This window comes from Passer montanus, unplaced genomic scaffold (assembly GCF_014805655.1).
Source record: "Passer montanus isolate IOZ18808 unplaced genomic scaffold, ASM1480565v1 scaffold10, whole genome shotgun sequence".
Classification (NCBI taxonomy): domain Eukaryota; kingdom Metazoa; phylum Chordata; class Aves; order Passeriformes; family Passeridae; genus Passer; species Passer montanus.
In genome coordinates this window covers 35763539-35785454 of record NW_024356505.1, presented here as the reverse complement: position 1 = coordinate 35785454, position 21916 = coordinate 35763539, and the positions used below count along the sequence as shown (strand labels likewise).

Here is a 21916-nt window from a genome sequence, read left to right as displayed (position 1 = left end):
AGTGTTCCTTCCAGCCCTCCTCCGTGGGCTGTACCTTGGCTTCTGCCCTCCTGATGTGTTGCCATTGATGCACAGGTCATGTTCCCTTACTGTGGTTTTCAGACTGGGGGATGCTTTTGTGGTGTGGGGGCCGCTTTGTCTTTTGGGAGGAGCTGAGGAAGCAGGGGAGCTGGGAAGAGAGGAGCCAACACCACGTGCATCTGGGGCAGCCTGATGACTGTTGCCCTAAAGCATCCAGTTTGGGATGTGTAGGTGCCAAGAGTGGACTTCATGTGGGAGAAGACATTCTGGATCTGTTCAGGTAAGTTGCTTTATTGTAATGATTGGATTGGATGTTAAGTGAGGAGGAACCAGGGTGAGGTCTGTGATGACTGTGCCAGGGAATTAGATTTGGAATTTGCAATACAATGAGCCCTTGTGTATGTTCCTGTCTTCTCACCAACTACTGACTGCACACCTTGAGGCAGCCTAATTCCAGCTCCTCAGTTGAAAATTAGGATGTCTCTTGTTAATCAATGTAATGATACAGCAAATATCCAATTTCAGAGTAAGCTATTCATTTTCTTGAATGTGGGCAATGCTTTAATGATCTAAAATTTTTTTTATTTTTAGTGTGTGTTAAATCTCATGTGGCTAGCAATACACGTGTTTTGAATTTTAAGTGACTGTGATGAAAAGAGCTGGCCTTGTGTTAATGGAATCACCTTTGGTATTGTGCTAAATGCCTAAGACTGCATTATGTCAGATAAATGATTCTACACAATAGCCAGGGAATTGTCCTACAGGGCTATGTGTGAAAAACCTCTCTGTGGATTATTTTTTGGGTTTTGTATATACCCACAGCTGCATTTGTTAGGTTTATTTCTAAGGAGAACTTGAGGAAAGGCAACTTTCTAGAATTATAATTCATCAGCATTTGGGTCATATAAGGAACAAACATAGTTTGTAACAAAATAAAAGGTAAGCTATCGTGTGGTAAAATCCTGATATCTCTTGAGTCCTTCCAAGTTTTTGGGAAAGGTATCCTGCTTGAAGAGCACTGGAACTCCAGAATGTTTTTCTTCAATGGTCAAATGAACCATATTTTGAGATCTAAATATTGAGGCCCGAAAATAGCCTTTGTGCAATCTCCTTTCTGAGCAAGTAATAAAAAGTGTAAGGCTTTTTCCAGTCACCAGCATGGACAGGGCCAGCTGTAGTGACACAAGGAATCTTGTTAATGGAAAAGCAAACAAGTGTACGTGCAGTACTGCTCTGCCCTTTTCTGGCCTAAAAGAAAGACAGAAACATTTCTGTAGTTTGCAAAGTGTGTAGCCAGTGCACACCTTGAATGTTCATTAGCAGTAAACTGCTTCAAAACTGTTAAAAAAATTGTTAAAACCAGTTGTTTTTAAATGTACCAGAACTGGAACTTGTCAAAGCAAAACAATTCCATCCATTTTAGCTGTGTTTTCCAAGGACCTTCAAAGATTTGAGTTGCATTCTGTGTGGAACCTATTCCAGAGGTGGAAAATGCAGTTTTGTTTGCTGTGCAACTCAAGTCCCCTGTTACAGTCACTGTCCGGTGTTCGTAGACTAAATACTGTTTTCTTTTGAGAAGCAGGTAGAAAATGACAAGTAGATGATTGGTTTTTACCACTGTTAAGTAAAAAGAAAATGATGTGTTCTTTACTATGCATATTCATATTTTAGAGATGTTACATATCAATGTCAGCCACTCCTATGTGGCATCTAAATTGCAGGATCTATTGTAAGGGGGATGTGTCTAAATAATTTCAAAAGAACTTTTGAAATACTGCCTTACTTTTGATCTATATTGAAATTATTAGCCTGAAAGAATTGGAAGAAAGTCGTTTTGGTTAAAGGTTAAAAGAAAGTAATTTGTCCTCAAGCTTTCTCATAGCAGTTTTGTAGCCATTAATAATTTATTTATTAATAGCTATAACTGTCTCAAAAAGTGTCATAGAACAGAAAGTGACTTTTAAGTGGCTTCTAATGCAGTGACTAATTGAGAAGACATTTCTTGTAATCACTCCTAAAAACAAGAAACTCAACTCAGGGAAATAAAACATTTTTCTGAGAAGACACAGGTGTTCAAAGCTCCCTGCTCTTCTTGATCAACCAAATTGAGAACATGAGATGAATTGATTACTCTTACGTGGTTTCCACTCTCCCCTCTCCTCTAGCACTTGCTCTAAGATCACATGTGTGGTTTTGCCCTCGAAATGTTTATAGAAGGTGATGACTACATCCCTGGTAACCCTTTTCGTGGAATAAATCACAAAGCCAAGTGCTTGCCCTGCTGCTCTTTTGCAGGGGAGGTGCTTGTTGCCCTGCACAGAATAGTTTCCAATAGTGGAAAGTTCTTTTATGAGAGCTGTTTGTGGGGGGGAGTTTTGCCTTGCGCCTCCCAGCTCCTCCTGAGACCAAAATCCAGCCCGTGGTTCATGCTGGGCTCTAGATTCAAATTGCTGTTGTGTTTTCTGGGTGTGGTGGCAAAACTACCCAAATTGTCTCTGCTGTTGGGTTTGGGCCTGTAAGGGGCACAGGGCCAAGCTGGCAACTTAGAGCACAGCTTTCATGTAGGTTAGATGATAGATTGTTAACAGAGGTCAAAGCCTCTTGGGTTTTCTATTTTTGTGACTATTCTGGCTAATCTCTTAAAATCTAGGTCCTCCAGATTTTCGGTTAAAACTGGAGTAGAGGTGGACACTCAGGTCCTAGTTGAACTGTCATCAGTGTCTATTTATTGCTGTTACAGCAGTGTGGTTTTATTTGTTGATTTATCTTCTCAATTGAATTCAGTGCTTTGAAGGCTTTTGCAAACAGATTCCATCTCCTGGAAGCCAATTTTGCTGCCCTTTTGGCTCCAATTCTGTTTCCAGTCCACTATTCAGTCTTGTCTAAGCAACTTTCTCCTTAGAAAAACAGTTCATGATTCTTTTATTTAGTATTTTTAAATATTACTGTAAATGGAGATTGTTTCTGTAGAGATACCAGGCTGTATCCAATACCAGCAGTTCAAGCAAGGTCAGAATTTTAATTGGAAAGTGACAAAATGTTCTCAAATGTGCCAAATCTGGGACTATTTCTGTCAGTCACTGACTTGCATGTTAACAAATGCAGGTGACCATCAGCCTTACCTGTTGTGGATGTGTTCCAGGTTTGCTCTCTCTGTCACAGTGCTGTCTGCAGGACATTTCCAACCCTGCAAAGGAAGCCACACTGCTTCACAAGGCTGAGGAGAAATGCTTTTGTGTAAATTGAGTTTGACACCTTCACACTCAGTAAAACTCTTGACAAATGTTTCTGAGAAGATTCTGAGTGTGCTGATGTTCAAGGAAGAGGTGGAATAGCTCTGTTGGATGCTGTACTTTGGGCTGCTACAAAATCATAGTTACACAGCTCAAACCACAGCAGTTTTGATACATGTTTTTATAATTTTTCAAATATTTATACCATGATATATTGAGCCCACTGACAAATAGTCACTTAAGCATTCTTTCATAAAGCTTTCACTGCCATTACAGAATTACAGGAGATGAGGGTACATTTTAATGCTGGGTGATTCTGAGCAGAAGCTGGTTAAGACAACTTCAGGTGCTGTTCAGTTGGGCACTTTTGGTGGGTGCAGCCCTCCCCAGCTCACATCCACTTCTCCACCAAGAGCCAGTGGGCTCTCCAGTGTGCATTCCACCCTTCTGGAATGTGCAGCACTCCAGCTTCTCTGCCTGTATGGAAAGTTCTTAAATACCGGCCCCCACTTTTTTGCTTTGTGGTTGTTACTGTCCTTGGTGCTTCATCCCACGGAGAAGAGGAGAAGGTGGGATGATGCCACTGCAGCCACAGGATGGGAGCAGCCCTTGCTCCGGGCATGGGCAGCCCTGGGGAGGCTTTCCTGGGAGATACCTGGCCTTCCTGGGTGCACCAAGAGGTACTAATGGCACTCTTCAAACTCTCCTTCTCTTTCCAAAACTCACAAAGCTCTCTTGGTAAAATCTTGCCTGCTCCCACTGGATCTCTGCAGAAGGAGCGTATAAACTGACGATACTGTTTCCAGGCACAAAAGAGAATTGTAAGTATTGTTAGTGTTGGGTGCTAGTCATGTTCCTGGTTTGGTGTTTTTTCAGTTGAGAAAATCTTTGTTTCTGTGCTCTCTTTATTGGTTTTTTGCATCAGAAGTTCATTTTGAGAAGCATACATGGAACTATTTATTTTTGTCTGTTTAAATACCTGCATGTATATGTGTGCATACATTTGCATTTATAAACATCGTTATTGACAGATTTTGAAAAATTAGTTGTATTTCTAAACTGTGGTGGGTTTTAAGGCATAGATCTTTACTATGGGTGGGAAAGGAAGAATGTTTGACAACTTTGAGATGGATTGGAGATGCCAAGCAACAAAAGTTGGTGCAGCTTGGGAGTCATGTCTCCTCTAAGGCTAATTGTACAGGTTTCATAATTAAATACAGTATTTAGTCAAAACTACTATTGAATGTCAACTTGAAACACTATTTTTAAAAAAATTCAGGCTTGTCATTTTTATGTCAAAAATGGAACAGCAGCTAATGACTTAGTGTTCCTGACATTGGGAACTGGGTCTTGTGGTGAAAGTTCATGAAATCCTTTGAAACCTACTGAGCCTCAGAAGAGATGTCCTGTTACTGTGAGCATGTGATGCTTTCAGGGTCATTTAAAGACGATGGTCTCTGGAGCTCTGTAAATCAGGGATGTGTGCTCACACTGGAAGATGGGATTTGCTTGCTGTAGTCCTACAGGGATAGATGGATGAGGAATAAATTGCATGTTGGGGGGTGTAATTGGAGAGGGCAGGTATCTCTTCTTCTTTTTGTAATTAATACATGGAACCCTTAGTGTCAGAGCCACAGTGTCATATTTAAGCCTCAGGGTAGAAGGGAGAATATTTTTCAAATTATTAACCTGAAAAGATGAGACCTTGCAAACGGAGCGTGGACAGTGCAATATGAAACGTGGAGCTTCACTTACTGTCTCGTGTCTGTGCTATTTCAACAGCACTAATAGCCATTTGATGAAAGTATAAACTTAGTGATTTTGTGCTTTTGCCAAATTACTATGGAAGTGTTGACAAAACAGCTGGGGAAGTCATTCATCACATTTTTCTGAAGTCACTCATGAGATTCTTTTCTTTTTAAATTTAACTGCATGGCTTTTTCTTGATGTATCTTTTTTTCTTTTCGGTAATCTGGGTTTGCTGTGCATTAAGGTTTTGAAGACTGGTTTAAAGCTGATAATCAATGGAAAAATATGTAACACAGCTGTACAATTTGCAAATTAGGGCTTGCTCAGAACTGTTCTGAAGTTTCTCCTTTAGTGAGGGCCACTAATGGGAATATAAGATGACGTCTTGATACTTCAACTCATTAGTTTTTAAGAGTTATAAAGATCTGTTGCAAAAGTGGAAGAGCACTTTTCCTCTGCTTTTGCTGTTTGAAGAGCTTTTTAATTAGAAGCCAATTTTGCTTGACCTGGTGGTGGAAACTCCTAGAAGGGAAGACAAGAAGCGAAGTTTTGTCTTGGGGGGCAGTGAGGGAACTGTTTCATCTGGAACTGGGAGGTTCTGGAGAGCAAGTGTGAGAGATGTGAAGGTCCACGGGGCTCTGCTTGGGCACAGGGGCAGAGGAAACACTGGTGGGAGGCACCTCGTGTCTGGGTACACCATGGAGGACCTGCCAGGGCTGCATGCAGTTGCACTGTGGAATTTTTATTTCTTTTTTTCCTCTAGTAATGAGTATTAGGTTTCATTATAGGGGCTGGTTTCTTTTTTTTTTTTAAACTCAGTAGGATTTTGGTTTGCACTTCAAATACAATTTCAAAGTGAAACTTGGGCTGCGAGGCTTCCTCATGGCAGAGATGAAACCCACGGGGATTTCTGTCTGAGGTTGAAATATAGCTGAGATGAAAAAACCCTCTTTGTTTCAGGACAGTTTGAGTTGGAAGGGATCTTAAAGTTCAGCCAGTTCTGATCCCCTGCCCTGGGCAGGGACACCTTCCACTAGACCAGGTTGCTCAGAGCCCTGTCCAACCTGGCCTTGAACACTTCCAGGGATGGGGCAGCCACAGCTTCTCTGGGCAACCTGTGCTAGGTAAAATTTCTTCCAAAAAGAAATTTCCACAGTAAAAATTTCTTCCAAATATCTAATCTAAATCTGCCCCCTTTCAGGTTTGAAGCCATTCCCCCTTGTCCTATCATTGTCTGCTTTTGTAAGTATCAAACCAAATCAAATAATTTGATGTCAGTGATACAATTTCTGGAGGAAGAGGAGTCATGTAAGAGACAGAGAGAGGTACAGTGTTCTGAGCTCCATCTCAGCCATGAGTTTGTGAGGTGTGTTGGAGAGAGAAGCCCCAGGAGCAGGAGCCCCTGGTACAGGTTGTTAAAGGGTCTGGTCACTTTAATTTATTGCTGTGCAATGAGACTTGCAGGAAACTGGGGTAGACCTCTGACATGACCCCGAAGAGTGTAGAAAATATAATCTTTTAAGTAATCTTGATTGCTGTTTAAAAATCAGGTCCATTTGGTCAAGCTTCAAGCTTTAAATCTTGCTAATTTGTATTTATATATGTCAAGCTGTGAAGCTCGTTCCTCATTCTTTGCTTCCTTTCAAAATTCATGCAGAAATGAATAAAAGGCCCCTGCTTGATAAAGTCTTTTAAAATTAATAAAATTCTCTTTGAGCATGCAAATTGGGTCATCTCTCTGCTTGCTGGAAACGTGAGGATTCATGCTACCTCCTGCCATTTGCATTTCCAACATCCCAGATCTTTAAGATGAGAGCAGCCGGCGTTATCCATACGGATGCCCTGGTGTGCTTTAACAGAAGGAAAATAGCTGCAGAAAGCTGGGTGTGCTCAGCCTGTGCCTTCTCTCTTGCTTCAGAAACAATGCAGGACCAATTCACTGGGCTTTAAAGGGTTCTGATGAGGAAGTTTTGGCAGGGAGGAAGTAACTCCAGGCTCTCCCAGCAGCTCCCTCTCTTTAGGCCAGGCTCCAGAGCTCGACCTGGTCCAACAGGAGTGGCTTTAGCCATTGGTCCCTGATAGCCACCATGGGGAACAGCATGATGGCATTTCCTTTCAAAGCAGCACCGTTGTGGTTGGTGTGTGCTGAAAACTCACTTTATTTTATCAGTTTGTTGCAGACTGGGGAATCTTTGTGGTGAAATGTGCCTTGAGTAGCTTGTGATGTGCTGGGAATGCAGGATTCATGTTGGTACACGCTGAGCTGAATGCAGGATATAATGGGGTTCTTGGGTGTGGATGGGGGTGGTAGGTAAAATCCACCTAAAAAAAAAAAAAAGGAAAATCGAAAGCTTGAACTTTCTAAGGGAGTTGCTGCAGGGCAGGGAGGGTGAGAGAACCCAGCGTGGGGCTTTCCCTGCTGTGGTCTGTGCTGCAGGAGTACAGCTGGGCAGGAACAGTGTGAGCTGGCACTGGAGCAGATGAATGTGAGGGCAGAAATAAAAGGAGCAAGTCCATTGGCAGCTTTTAAAGGCAGAAGGGCAGAGGGCTGCTCTGAGCATGGAGCAGAAAGCACTGAGCCCTGCCCTTTCCTGGACACCCGAGGTGCTGCAGCCAGGCCTCTCCCAGGACAGAAATAGCACTCCATCAGCATGTCCCTTTTCCCAAATTCCACACCCTTGTGTTTTCCATCAATTCCCAGGACTTTGCCACCACCTCCCCTTCCATCTCCTGCCACTTCTGGATTTTTCTTCCCCCCTGGCAGGAAATGCCTGGCTTGCATGGCAGGCGAGATAGTAGTGCTGGTCCTGGCCTGGGAAAGGCCAGCCCAAATCCCCTAGTTATAAACTTAATATGAGTTTTTGGGTTGAAGCAGGGAGGCATAACCCACATCTGAGTGCAGTGCCATCGGTGCTGAGAGAGCTGAGCCTCAGAGCCAGTGCAGGATGTGAGACAGGGAGAGGAGGGGGTGGGACACTGAGAGCAGGGCATGGACTGGGAGCTGCTGGCATCTTCAGTTTCTGCCCAGCTGAGCACGCCAGGCACCGCTTTGGATAAATATTTCCTTGCATTCTGGAGGACAGGAGTCTCAGACAGACACCAGGAAATCCTGAATCACCTTGTGTTCTCTGTAACACCCAGTGCATTTGCTCTGGGAGGAAACTGATTGCCAATAATTGGTGAAAGACACTGATCTGTTGTGAGCTGACTCAAAACCTCGTTGTTTGTCCTGTGCTTTGGCTGATAAACGTCACTGTTGAAATAAACTCCCTTTACAGTTTACAAAAGCGACGGTGCAGATGGGGCAGCTGCTCCAGCATTCCCTGGATAGTTTCTGAGTGATTTCAGGCTCTTTCAGCTTTCAAAACTATGTGCATCTTTTTAAACAGAGGATTTTAAAATGGCTGCTTTTTCTTGTAAGCATCACATCAAATAGCAAGAGAGAGATTTTTAAGGGCTGTCACTGTCAAACTCAGAGATGTTTTCCAAGGAGGGCTCGATGCAAATTTTGGTTTCTAAAGAGTCTGACAAACCCAAGAGACCCCAGGCTGAAGGAGGGTTTTATAACTCCTGCTAAGCGTCACAGTGTTAGTGTTTCCTGGCGTTTAGAAACAAGTTTAAGAACAATTAATCAGAAGAACTTACTCAACATAGCCTCTAGTAATGGCGAGGGAGTATTTTCTTGGCTGAGCATGTTGTCTACAGTTTCAGGAGAGGTGAGGGGTGTGTGTGTTCACGTGGTTTTGGAAAATACCCTGGGCTGGGTGTTTTATAGTGAGCATCTGTCATTTCCAACAGGAATTAAGAAAACTGATGATTTAGCAACTTTCTGAAAACAACTTTCAAGGTGTGGTCCCCTAAATGAGACCATTTCTGTGTTTCAGTAGAGTCACTTGGTCTCCTGCTGTCTTCTCTGTGCTATCAGACATTAGATTTCCTGAGAAGAAACAAAAGATCCAGTTGATCTCCAGGATTTTTTCAGCCCAGAGTAACCCAGGCCTGTAGACAGATCTGTTAGATGAGTTCTCAGATTAAACTGGTTCCTGTAAAGCCTAAGATTTCCCAGCAGCTGGTGGACTTCAGTCTAGGAAGAACCCTGGTAGCTTCTGTCAAGGTAAATATTAATATCAGAGCTGCTGTAACAATGGAAAAGTATATTGGTAGAAAAATCTTATCAACAGGTTACAAAGATCACAGTGCAATCAATTTCAGATAAAGGTGTTTAAGTGGGGATCTTCTCTTTCACTTTTGATTGCTCCTTCCATTGCAGCTCAGCTCTCCGTGGCAGCAGCGGATGTAGTTGAGTCATCAGAAACTCCAGGTCCCCTGCAAGCACGGGGTAAATTCCAAACCTTGTAACAGGAGGGGGGAAGAAATTAAAGAAAAGCTCCCCCACCAGCTTTCTGCACTCTTTGTGATGCCAGCACACATCAGGACCAGCTCAGGGGAACCTCAGACTGGCTGAAGCAGCAATATGATGCCTTGCTCTGAGTTTACACTGCCCCTTAACTTTACAGTCTGAAGCATTAGAAAGACACTTCACAGGCCATCCTTCAAAGAAGATTTGAATGGAGGAAGCTTCCTGCAAGCCACCTTTGAGTAGCCGGGGGCAGGAGCTCAGCTCGGAGCTGTGGTGTCCTTAGGCACAGCCGGATGTCCCTCACCAGGCACATCTCTGATGCTGCCTGCGGGACCAGGGGCTCTCCGGGGTTTGTGGCCTCAGGGAAGTGTTCCTTTGGACTGAGCAAACTGGTGCAGCTGCTTTTTATTTCGTAATAGAGGGGAAAACCAAGATTCTAGGGGTATTTCTTTGGTGAGGTGTGTAAGAGCACAGCGGGAGTAGGGAAGTGAGCTGGTAAATGCAAATCAGCAGCTCCATCTCCTCAGGATGTTTACCCTGGTTTGTTCGGCATAGTTCTGTCATTACTGTCCTGCCATTAATTACTGCTGATTCCTGCTAGGATTTCAGTTCAATTCCTGGACATACGTGGATATTACTTAAATGTGACACTAAATAATAGTGGCAGCCTGTGCAGGACTGCTTTGGTGTGAAGCACCCCGAGACTCACCTGTCCCAGCTCAGCTGCATGTCTCTGCTGGTCTTTTTATTCCTCTGTGTTATCCTCAGGATGTAACATCCAGCATAAACAGACAATTGGGGATACAAGCATCATAAAATCACCGTGGGACAATGCTCTGTTGAGATATGTTACCAGATTAAGACAAATTTCCAGGATCAGGCGCAGACCCTTTGGTGTAGCTGGTGGCTCCCCCGAGCCCCAGCTGGTCCAAGTTTGCGAGAGCCGTGTGAAATCTGTGTGGCTGTTCCCTAGGACACCTGGCCGCAGCCAAGATTGCCCTCTGCTGGTGTGCTACAGCTCCGAGGAGCCCTGTTTTCCACTGCCAGGCAGCACCTCTTTGCCATGACAGGTTATTTTCCAGCCCTTCTTGCTAGCTTTTAGCCCTAACACAGCTTTTTAGGATGCTACAGCTCCTGTTTGATTTTTTTCCCCCCTCCTGGAAGCTGCTGTTCATTTCAGAGAACCTGCTGCAGCACAAAACCAAATCTTAATTATTGTTTTTAAATGTTACTGGTAATGCCAAATCAGTAATTTTCAGAACTAACCCTAAGAAATGTAACTTCTCCAAACTGGTTTTGCAAGTGAAATAACTGCTAGGTTTTTAATTATTATTTGCATTAGCAGAATAAGATCTTTTGCTTAACACCATAACCTGGATGCTGATTCCAGCTGTCCTCAACCATTTCCCCCTTCCCTGCCCCAGCTGGGGCGGCTGCACGATGAGCTGGCTGCAGGCCCTGAGCTGGGTTAAAAATAAGCTGGCAAAAAGGGTTATTTTTAACCTGGCTCAGTCCCTGCTCGGGGTCACGGCGCGGCTGCCCAGGCTCTCACGTGGGTGTGGAGGCGCAGGGGATGGCAAGAAGGAGGTGTTGGGGGAACTGAGGGCTGTGAAAGCCTGAGCACTCCTGGAAGGTGCTCCTTGGGTGGATATTCCTGCTCAGAACTCAGGTATTCCACACCCAGCCCCCATCCCCAATACCTGCTGTCTTCCTAAAAGCCATTTCTAGGACAAACATCACTGCTGACAAAGCTCTAGCAGAATTTAAGCACTTTTTGGTGGTGATCTCCTTTGTGGCTGACTTCTCCCAGAGTAAATTCTATTCAAGTTTTCTATTTGCAGTGGTACAGTCTGGCTTGAGTGTTTCAAGTATGTAGAACAGGAGAGAATAGTTGATGCAAATCACACTTTAGTTTTGCTGTGCCAGGTGTGCTAAAGGTGGATGATCAGAGGAAGATCTGACAGCTCGTGCCATGCATAGCACTGCAGTTGATTCAGTATTTAAATCACAGCTGACGTGATGTTACATTTAACTAATTTCTGGTGCCATCCTGCTCTCCCACAACTCATAAGGGGGGAAGGTTTGGGCAATTGTTTGGGGTCTACTTGTTGAACTAAAATTTGCCTTTGCTTTGGGGGATGTGGAAGACTGAAAAACTCTGTTAGGTGATCAAGATGGATTTAATCCTTTCAAATTCTTTAAGAGAGCTAATAAGAAAGATGGAGACAGATCTTTCAGTAGGGCCTTTAGTGACAGGACAAGGGGTAATGGTTTTAAACTGAAGGAGGGTTGACTTAGATACAGTGATGAAATGTTTACAGTGAGGGTTGTGAAACGCTAGCACAGGTTGTTCAGGGAGTTGGTAGGTGTCTCATGCCTGGAAACATTCAAGGTCAGGTTGGATGGGGGCCCTGAGACACCCTGATCTAGTGGAAGATGTCCCTGTTTATTATAGGAGGGTGGGATCAGATGAGCTTTAAAGGCTCCTTCCAGCTGAAGTGCTCTGGGATTGCAACTGGTTCCCTGAGCCCAGCACTGAGGAGCTGTGTGAGTGTGCCTGGTTGGGATGTCTCTGTGATGCACAAACACACCCAGAGCCTCAAGGATGGCCTCAGCATGCTTCCCATTCCTGCATCTATTTGCAAATATAAATTTTAAACATACATTAAGCAAGACTTTGCATATGAAAAAGAAATCCATGCACTTTGTGTTATCATGGGAAGGGAGGGATCTTCTACTTCTGGGGCGCCGTAATTTGTTAGGAAGTGAACTCTCTTGACTGGTTTTTGTATGATGTACAGGTTCCATGTGCTTTCTTTTCTTAGTCTTGGCATTTTATAGGCTTATCTTCATAGGTATCATCAGACTGATACCTTCTTCAGTCCTGTTTGTATAGTGTGTAAAATCCTCTAGCAGCTTATGGGTAATGATGGCAATTCTGCATCTGGTTTTGAGCTTTTCCTTGCCCCCTGCTTCTCGTAGATGAAGTCCTGGTGCCATCCTGGCAGCCCTCTCCTACTGCAAGGACAAGCACACACCCAGGTTTTACACTGGCATGACACAGGCAGCCAGAGACTAAATGCAGAAATCCTTGTCTGGTCATCACTTGTGTTTCTGTGGTGTTTGCTTGTGCCTTTGGAACTGTGGGGGACTCCAGGGTACAAAAGCAGGAGTGTTGAGGTGGGAATGGGCACTTAAACACTTGGGAAGGAGTGTCCTCTGCTAACACCCAAGCACAGCTATCACACTCAGGAGTCCTCCTCTGCTGCAGGGCCTCGGGTGCCTCACTATGCTGTGAAGTGACTTTTAAACACACCTTGCCTCCTTTTCCTCATGCTCTCAGAAGCATCTCCCAGTGTACAATTACAAGGTAAAGACAAAGCAGCCCGTTGTGTTTGGCAGTGGTGGTGTGGGGCACACACAAAGTGGGGGTTCCTGCTCTGTCCCGTCTTGCTACATGGTGCCCTTTTCATCTTCAAAGCATTTTCCAGCCATGAACTAAGAGCACACGCATTAGCTGGGAGCACACACCCCTCCCTGAGCACCTGATGCCGGGCACATCCCAGGAAAAACTTCCAGAATATGACACACCACTTTTGATGAAAATAAAATGATGCCATATTTCATCAGCTCTATTAGAAGTACTTAAGTAATTGAACTAATGAAACTTTAAAAAGCCTTTAAGAGAGGAATGTGGTACACACCTTTGTTCCAAGTCTTTGTCCCCTGCTCCCCTTATTTTCCCTGTTGAACATCTTTTGTTGACTTTTTGGGATCTGTTTGTTTTCCAGTGTGTGGTTTTGCTGAGTTTTGTGTGTGTGTTGTAGTAGTTGATTTCTCTGCTTTGCAGCAGTGGTTCTGTTACAGTTTCTGCAGCAAAGGAAAGTATCATTTGCAACACAGCATGAGTATGATGGGAGTATCTCATCTTTCATACCAGTTTTTGCAAACATTGGGGTTTATTTCCATTGTGTGCATTGCCCTGTGCTGTGTGTGCCTGCCTTGCCTCTGGGCTGTGTATACCTCTCACAGCTTCAACATGATTTCTTGTCTTCATGTGTTCCATCACACATCTCTATCATTCCAGCTGTGATGTCCAACATCTGGCCCCTCTGAACCCATGCTGGCTCAATTCTTGTCCCACTACCTCTGTAGCCAGCTTGGGTATTTATCTCTCCTTTTACCTTTTCCTTGAGCAGGACAGTCCAGGTGAGGTGGGAGGGGAAGACATGCTCTGCACAGGAGAGAAATCCTGTCCAGGGCCATGTGCTCAGCTCCCTCACCCTGCCCTTTGGGGAAAAAGGGAAAAGTGGCTCCCAAGGCATCATGCCTGCTGGACTTTTTGGGTGCAGTGACCAGCCACTGATGGAGCTTTCTGCTCCAGACCCTCCCCAGTCTGCAGACACACAGGACTGTCCATGACCAACCCCGGCCAAGACACGATCTTTGTGCCCCCTAACCCCCAGCCCATTTCTGAGGGCCTTTTTTCCAGGCTGAATTCATACATTCTGGGTGCAGCTTACCTTTCTTTGCGTTTGTTGCTTTTTGCAGGGGAGGCAGACGAGGAAGCCTTTGCCGAGGAGTGCAGACGGAGGGGACAACACGCGCTGCCCTCCCAGCCCAGCAGCCGCCTGCTGAAGCCCCACAAGTCCGGCAACTCGCCCCGCTTTGCCTGCCACTACAGTAGTGATGAGGTGGAAGAACAAGACAGAAGCCGGGTTATGAGCAGCTTCGAGGCCCCTATTTATTTATCAGGTGTGCACAAGCATGTTGGTGAGAAACGTGCAGAGAAGGACCCATCACATAGTCAAAAGCCAAACTCAAAAAGCCATGCCAGAAGTTGGTGCTGTGTGTTGACTTAATGTTAGTGCCCTGGTAGATAATAAACAGCAGCTTGTCTGCCTTCATCCTGCTTTAGCTCTGATCTTCCATTTAGCCTAGATTCACTAATGCCCTGGGATATTTAAGGATCCAGGGCAAATACTGTTGTGCTGCTGAAGTGCCTGTGCTCTTTGTTGTTAAAAGTGAAGGCATTTTAGAGGTTAACTCATCACAATACTTTGCACATTAATTTACTTAAATTGTGCTTGGCTTCCTTGTCCAAGGAGAAGTTCAGCAAGTTAATGCTATTTCTAGAAGCTGCAGTTTTAGGCAACTAAATCCTAATAGAGGAGGCTGAGAGTGTTCAGGCAAACGTGGCAACATGGCAATTGTCCGGGTTATTTTTGGAAGTAATTAGTCCTTTGATATATTTCCAGTCTGTAATTTTGTGGCAATGTAGTCCAGAGGCTATCTTGGACAATGAAGTCCTCTTAACTACTTGATTTAATTGGAACTTGTGGTCAGGGATCATCCAGGACTGTGAGGACAGGTTTTTTCTGATACATGGAAGATGCCTTTCTGCTTGGATGCCCAAAGCAAGGACCCTTCTCAGTAGTGGGAAATCAGGTGAAGTGATGGGAAGTGTGAGCCTATGAGGCTTCTCAGGGTAAACACAGCACATGAAAAATGTGCACTGTATCCCAAAACAGGTGCTCATGTACTCCCAGTGCTATACCAACTTCCAATGCGTTTATGGGCCTTTAAACCTAACAATGCCTTTTGTATGGCAGACCTAAAAATATTATGATGGATGACACATTGAAAAATTGGAATAATTTAGATTAATGTCTTCCTGATAAGTTGCTGTTTGTGTTTTTAAAGATGACCAAGTTGAATATTTTCTTTTTTTTAAAAAAAAAAAAGAAAAAAGTTACAGAGGCCTGAATGTAACCTCTGGGCTGATGTCCCATGAAAGGGCTACAGGTTTGGTTTTCTGTGGCTGGCAAAACAAAACCTTGGCTCTGCCTTTAGACACACAAGGGTCTTTGCAATCACAATATTTTGCAATGGATTCCAAGGAGCAGCTGACTTTGACATGCACCGTGCAATTTTTGGAGCAATTTTTAAGATTGCTTAGGACTTTTTGCTGTGAATTTATTTATGCTCCAAGGCGCACAAGTTTGCAATTAAAATTTTAATTTCCAGAAGTATTAGTGCAATCACAAAACGCTCTGTTCTACCAGTAGATTGTGAGTTGCCAAAAAAGACTCAGGGTGAAAACTTGATTGCAGTAAGACTAAGATTTTACTGTTGCTTTAAATATTTTGCCTGCTGTTCCTCTGATGGACAGGGCTGCTGAAGGACTGGTCGAGTCAGTCATAAAAACCTACGTGAGTGTCTTAATCCCTCCCTGGGGAGTGTGTGCACGAGCCCTGGCCAGTAATGCCATTCCCCTTCATGGGTGTTCACCTCTGCTGAGTGCCTTGCCCAGCCAGCAGCTTCACCAGCACAGCTCTGTAATGACAGAGACCACTTGACTCGCTTGGCTTCTCAGCGATCACTGCCGTGCTTCCACGGGCCGGCCTCGGGAGAGAATGGCATCATTTCTGCCTTGCCAAAGCCCTCTCAGTTCACTGGGAAATAGCTGAGTTCAATGGCCTCAAACCAGGTGCAGTTCCACCTTGGATCAGATGTTGTTGCCACCACCAGCGTGGGGCCCTTGACAGCAGGACCACGCAGCAGTTTCAGATGTTGTCCCAGTTGGAGCATCTCAAGCAAACCCTCAGTCATTGATGGTTCACCTGCAGTGAAGTTTTCTTTTCCCAGCTCTAGGAATGGGACTGTTTGAATTTTGATTTGTAAGTCTGTAGGAAATTTAAATGGAGGAGACAGGGATAGGTTTCATCTTGACTATGTGGTGGGAGTCTCTCTGGAAGTGGCATCTCTCTAGTGCCCAAGAGGAAAGGCTGGCCAGCTCCTTGAGACTGGCAATATCCAGAGGTGAGATGAATCCTCTGCTTAGTCAGGATTGCCAGTTATCACAGTGGGCATTTAACAAAAAAAAGGAGAGTTTAATTTAATTCTCCATCTACCATGGGCACTTTGTGTTTTAGTAGAAATTGCTCTGGAAACTGTTCTTGGTTTCATAATGGCCTTTTAGAATAAAACTTCCACCTCTTGTGCTCTGAAGTTGCTGCATATATCAAACAGTTCTGTAGCTCCAAAAAGGAATTTTTGAAATAAGAATTCAGATACTGAAGTGATGGGCTCCCTGATAGTGTGATACACAGCTGACTGGGGGATCTGAGCCATGTCAAAGTGGTGCTAATGCCAGCAGAGACCTGGGGATGGCAGCTGTTAATGCCAGAGGTAGAGGGAACTACCCCTTAAAAACTACTGCTTTGGATTTGAGAGTTTTGATCTTTATCCAGCAAGAATGACTGAAATGTTTAATTTTTAAAATAGTTTAAAAAATGATACAAATTTCATTATTTGGAAGATAATATTGCAAGGTTTGCTTTTCCTTTTCAAAGAAATAGCTTGCTTAACCTACAACTTACAACATTAATAATGCATTTTTTCCTGCATTTTCATCTGCTGGCATCTGTGAACAGGAAACCACTCTAAAAGAGCTAGCTTAACTAATCCTGATCCTCTCCTGGCATGGTTTCCTCTGCTGGAAAGTTGTGCTGTTTGTAGGTCATTTCATCTTTAATTCAGTCTCTGTTCTTTTTACCAACGTGCAGTTTCCTGAATTACACTTTACTAACTAGTAACAGTGATGTGCTTTGTTATCCAAACTAATTACTTTATAATTCCATCACAAACTTTGTTTTGGGCATGTAATGGAAAGAGAAAGGAAAGCAAAGCCACTGATTTTTGTGGAAGTCTAATACATGAGGAATGCTGGAGGTGCAGAGATGGAGCTCGCCCTCCCTTTGCTCCACATCCCCTGGCTGTAACTGTGCAAGTGGGATGGGGTGACAGCTGTGCCCGTGTGGGGCAGGGCTGGGAAGGCTGGCTGCTGGGTTTGGAGCCTGGCTGCTGGGTTTGGAGCCTGGCTGCTGGGTTTGGAGACTGGCTGGTTGCCCCCAGGCTTAGCCCAGAGCTGCCTTCACTCATGGTGTTTTGGCTGCTGCTACGAAATCATCTTGTTTTACCCATCAAAGACAGCTGGGCTGTGTGTGGAAGGGCTTCCATGGCTGCACAGCCTTGCAAGCTTTTGCTTGCCTTTTGGGAGTAAAACCTTGGAAATTGTTCAGTGCTTGTGTTACCCTAATTGCAGGAGGCAAACAGGTGATATCTGGCTTGGTTTGTTCTTGTGGCAATTCCAGGCAGAATTGGTAAAGAAAACGGCATGGTGAGCAAGCAGGAAGGAAGGGCCCTGCAAGTTGCTAAAGCTTCTCAGTCCCCTAAAACATCAAAGTTGGGATTACATCACCAGTTTGGCCAGTGAAACTGGAGAACTCACCCCTTGGGTTTAACAGTGTGGATAATTGAATAGTGGAACAGCATACCTAGACAGGGTGGGATGTTTTGTCACCCCAGGTCTTGACTAAAGGCTCCCTCTCCACGATGCTCCATGGCACAGGCAGGAGCTGTGGATGAGCAGAGGGAATTAGTAGGTCAGGTTGTGCTGTGTGCTGGGCAGTGGCTCAGGCTGAGGGGAGGGGATGTGAAAGTGCAAAGCTGTAATTGCAAATTGAGTCACACGTGAAATTATACTCAAGCTGTGATCTGGTGTGAATTTTTACAATGGCATGGTGGCTGCAACTCAGAAGGAAGCCAGCTAACTTTGAAATAGCAGTTTATTGTTTTGACTAGAGAGATATTTCTAAGACCAGAAAGTTAGAAAGAGCACTACAGAACCCAGCCTGAAAGTGTCTCACTGCCATTTTAAACCTCTGTGGGTGTTGGGGCCATGGCTGCTTCCATTCTTTGAAGGAAGGCTACAATCTTAGCAAAAAGTTGGTAGATCTTGGAGAACATTTTCTCTGAGACTTGAGCAGAAAATATGTGTCCCTCCCACCCCCAGCCTCAATGTTTCACTCTGAAAATGGAAGGAGGCTCCTCCAAAGTCTTCACCTTGGCAGATCTTCTATAAAAATCGTGCCATGGCCTTTATTGCTCACTGATGTGGGTCAAGCAGCAGCAATGCTGTGTGCTCATTGTCAGTGGTGACTGAACTCCTTGTTTCCTTCTGCTGCCTCCTACGCTGCTCTGTGCTGGCAGAAGGAAGGTGGAGCAGACCCGGGGCCACTCTGCATCCTGGTAGAGCAGGCAGATGTCAGGCAGGGCAGGAAGAAGCAGGATACCAGAAATGCACTGGGTAGGAGTGTCTTCCCTGGGACACTTGTGCCTTGGGATCGTGCACTTGCAGCTGCCACCCAAGAATGTGATGAGTTTCACAGTCAGTGACTGAACAAACTCGTGACTTTGGGAGGTGCAGATGGCAGGGAAGTAGAAAGCCAGAAGGAAAGTCAATCTGGGTCACAGCAGAAAAGTTTTGCAGTTTGTTTGGGTCCTTGCTGAGTGATGGTTGAAGGAGTTGCACCTAAGTGTTTCTGGAAGTTGTTTTCAGCCTTCAGCAGCTTCATGAAAGCTGGAATAGCTCCTGCATGTGCTCCTTATGGCTCTTACTGAAGTAGAAAAGAAGAGGATGACATGGAAGGAGTGGGTTAGCTGATGCTGTTTGTTTTAGACAAGAATTATCCAAGCAGTAAAGCAGGTGTAATTCCAAATGGCGTGGATTCTTGCTTCACCCTGGCAGCTGACAAAAGCACGAAATATCAACTTAGGGAGATTTCTATCTGCATTTGAGTGAATCTATTTCCCAAACGTCACAGCTTGGGGAAGCTCTTGGCAACCTGTTCTCCCTCTGCCCCGTGAGGCATTTCTAGAGTTTGGGTGCCTAAAGATTGCTGCTAAGGGAGGAAATCTGAACAGCCTTGTCCAAGGCCAGCACTGTTTGGCTGAAGGCAGTTCAGCCTGGCACTTACTATGGGAAGTTTCTATGGACACTTTGGGATGCTGGCGACTGGCCAGGCTCACTGAAGAGTGAGCAGTCATGGGGCTGCTGCTTTCTAATTCAGATTTTGTTGTCTCATGACTTTGGGGCTAGTCTTGTAACCAAGGCAGCTAAATATACTTTTAATTAGTGCTGTTGAAGTATTGGAGTGAAATAGACACCGAAGGGTTACATCTTTAGTGTGCAATTCTTATTTATGTTAGGAGATGCTTCACTTGTTTGGATCAGGTTTTTGGCTGTTATCACCCAGCACAGCATCACGGGAGCAACAGACTGGCAAAGTTTGACCTATCCTTTCTTCTTAGGTGGGGGTAGAAAAGGAAATGGCAGACAGTGAAATTATTTATCACAGCAGGCTCAAAACAGAAAAGACCTGGCAGGTTTCTCTTGAGGAATACTCTGTGTTTGTGTGTTATCTCCCACTTTGGGCAATCTCTTTCTGTGTGTCAGTGATAACGCTTGAAAGATTTCCACTTTTCAGCCTTATCATACCAGAGGCTGGTAGGAGACCATGTTGTCAAATGCCTAAATATCTTCATACCACAATATTTTAACATCTGAGTTGTTTCATTTATAAGACAATAAATTATGTGGCATTCACTTCAAGTCATAATTTACATTGACTCAGTATTTTTAAGAAACAGTTGCTAGAATTGCTTTCAAAATCTCAAGCATTTGAAGAAAATGGACCATTGCAAAAAAAAAAAGAAAAGAATTATGAGACAAAATAGCAGCATCAAATGCTATCATGGCTGATTGTGGAAACCTTTTAGAAATACTGGACACTGTTTTGAGAAAGAAAAATGAAAAAAATGATGAAGCTAATACCTGCTAGGGTTTAATGATCCTTTCCCAAATACCTGTGTTATTGTTTCATAGTTATTACATGAGCTAGATCTGATCAGCTGATATGATGCAGTTTTTCCTTCCAGTAAAGGGAGGAATCCTTTGAATAATACCCCCAGATGACTGATTCTCAGGAGTCAATACACCTCTTCTGCCTCCCTTGGCCTCTGTGGGAAAGCAGGGGAATGCTTGAGCCCTCCAGGGATGGGTGCCTTACTCAGTGAACTGAATGCAGAAGGATCCTACTTTTGGTGATGTACAGGTGACCAAGGGGCTGACATGGAAGGAAATTTCCTGGATGGAGTTCTCAGTGAGGAGATGTTCACACAGTGAGGTTAGCTCAGGGGGTGACAGAGTGCAGGGAAAACCCAGTGTCATCTGCAATTCTGCTAAGCACTGCCAGTTTCTCTCTTCCTTAAACAAGAAAACTGGTTTCAATTCTAACTTTGTGCAGGCTGATCGCTCATGGCAGAATTTCTAAATAAATATTCTGCCTCTTGACTCAGATAATTACAAAAGATGAAGTCATGCTGTGGGTACAGCACAGGAGCTAGGGTGATAACCTAGAACAGTTTCCTGTTGCTACCAGTGAGTGTATTTCCTCTAAGCTTTTGATAATGTCTCAAATGGTTTTAGCTGAAAGACTTACCTCGTGGTTCTCCCCAAGTCTTAAACTTAAACTGAGGAACTTCAGCTCTGCTGTGGGCACATCTCTGTGCTGGGGAGGAGCTCTGGTGAGGAGCAAACTGCAGCCACAGTGTGGCTTTGTACTCTCCTGGCCTCCCAGCACTTCCTTTTCCCATCCTCATTTTGCTGTTGATAAATTGATGGAGAACCAGGTGCACTGGTGAAACTGCTTCCTTGGGGCCATCTCTGCCTGCCTGCTGGCAGGACAGAGGAAAAAAAGAGATTTCCATACAGGCAGAGCTGTGCCTTTCCACAGAGCCATTCCTCTGACTCCCAGCCCTACCTCAGCTGGATTGCAGGGGCTGCTCTGCTCTGTGCTGGCCCTGGTCACTGGGCTGTGCTCATTTCCAGTGACAGAGCACCACTGAGCTGAAAGATCCCTCCAGCTGTCTCAAAACATCACAGAATGATTGTCTGAGGGAAATGTTTACTGGCTCTCAGTTTAGATTTATGAGTGCACCTGGGTAGATGTGGTGCTTCACACAGTTCACTGCCCATGCAAGTCTGCCAGCAAGTTGGATTTTACTGCAAGTTTGCAGGAAAAGGTGTGATGCTGAGCAAGAACTGTTTGACACACATCTCTGTGGGGGTAATAAACCATTGGAATGATGATCACATGGCTGGAAGCTTGTGCCTACTGAACCTGTAGCAAATAATTGTTGCTTGAACTCAATGCTTTCATGCACCATTGGGGCTGCAGTTGAATATAACCTGTGGTGCATAGTTAAGCATGAGCAGGCTGATGACCAGCATATAAAATATATATTGGTAAACACTGAGCACCTTCTTATTTACTCAGGATTCTTGGCATTCCCTAGTCTTAAAATGGAAATGCAAATATCGTGGTAACTCTGACTACCGTGAGCAGGAAATGCCAGTACTTAAATTGCTCCTGCTGCATAAGTCTTATTTATTGCTTCCTTTTTGAAAATTACTCTGGTTTTGCATGTGCTCTAATTTTGAAGCTTTTCCTGAATGGCTTTGAAGTATTTTGAAAGTTCTCCAGATCTTTTAAAACTTCAAAGATTGGTAGTATTTTCTTTCTATCCTATGTAAGGGATATAGTAGAATGGGGGATATAGTGGATATTGCAATTTAAAAAAAAACAAAAAAACAAACAACCCATTAGGAAGCCAGAGCTTTTCTTTAATATTCTTTAAACCATTCAGA

General features: G+C 44.3%; 1 protein-coding gene across 2 annotated transcripts in view; it reads left to right on the top strand.

Moving 5' to 3' along the window:
• Positions 1-21916, top strand: part of DNAJB6 (DnaJ heat shock protein family (Hsp40) member B6) — a 56992-nt gene that overhangs the window by 33378 nt on the left and 1698 nt on the right. Inside the window, exon 9 of one of the 2 annotated variants that reach the window (XM_039707949.1) lies at positions 13915-14118. In XM_039707949.1, the coding sequence (XP_039563883.1) occupies positions 13915-14118 (204 nt within the window). Of the gene's footprint in view, positions 1-13914; positions 21911-21916 lie in introns of those variants that run through there. The other variant, XM_039707941.1, reaches the window with a different exon arrangement.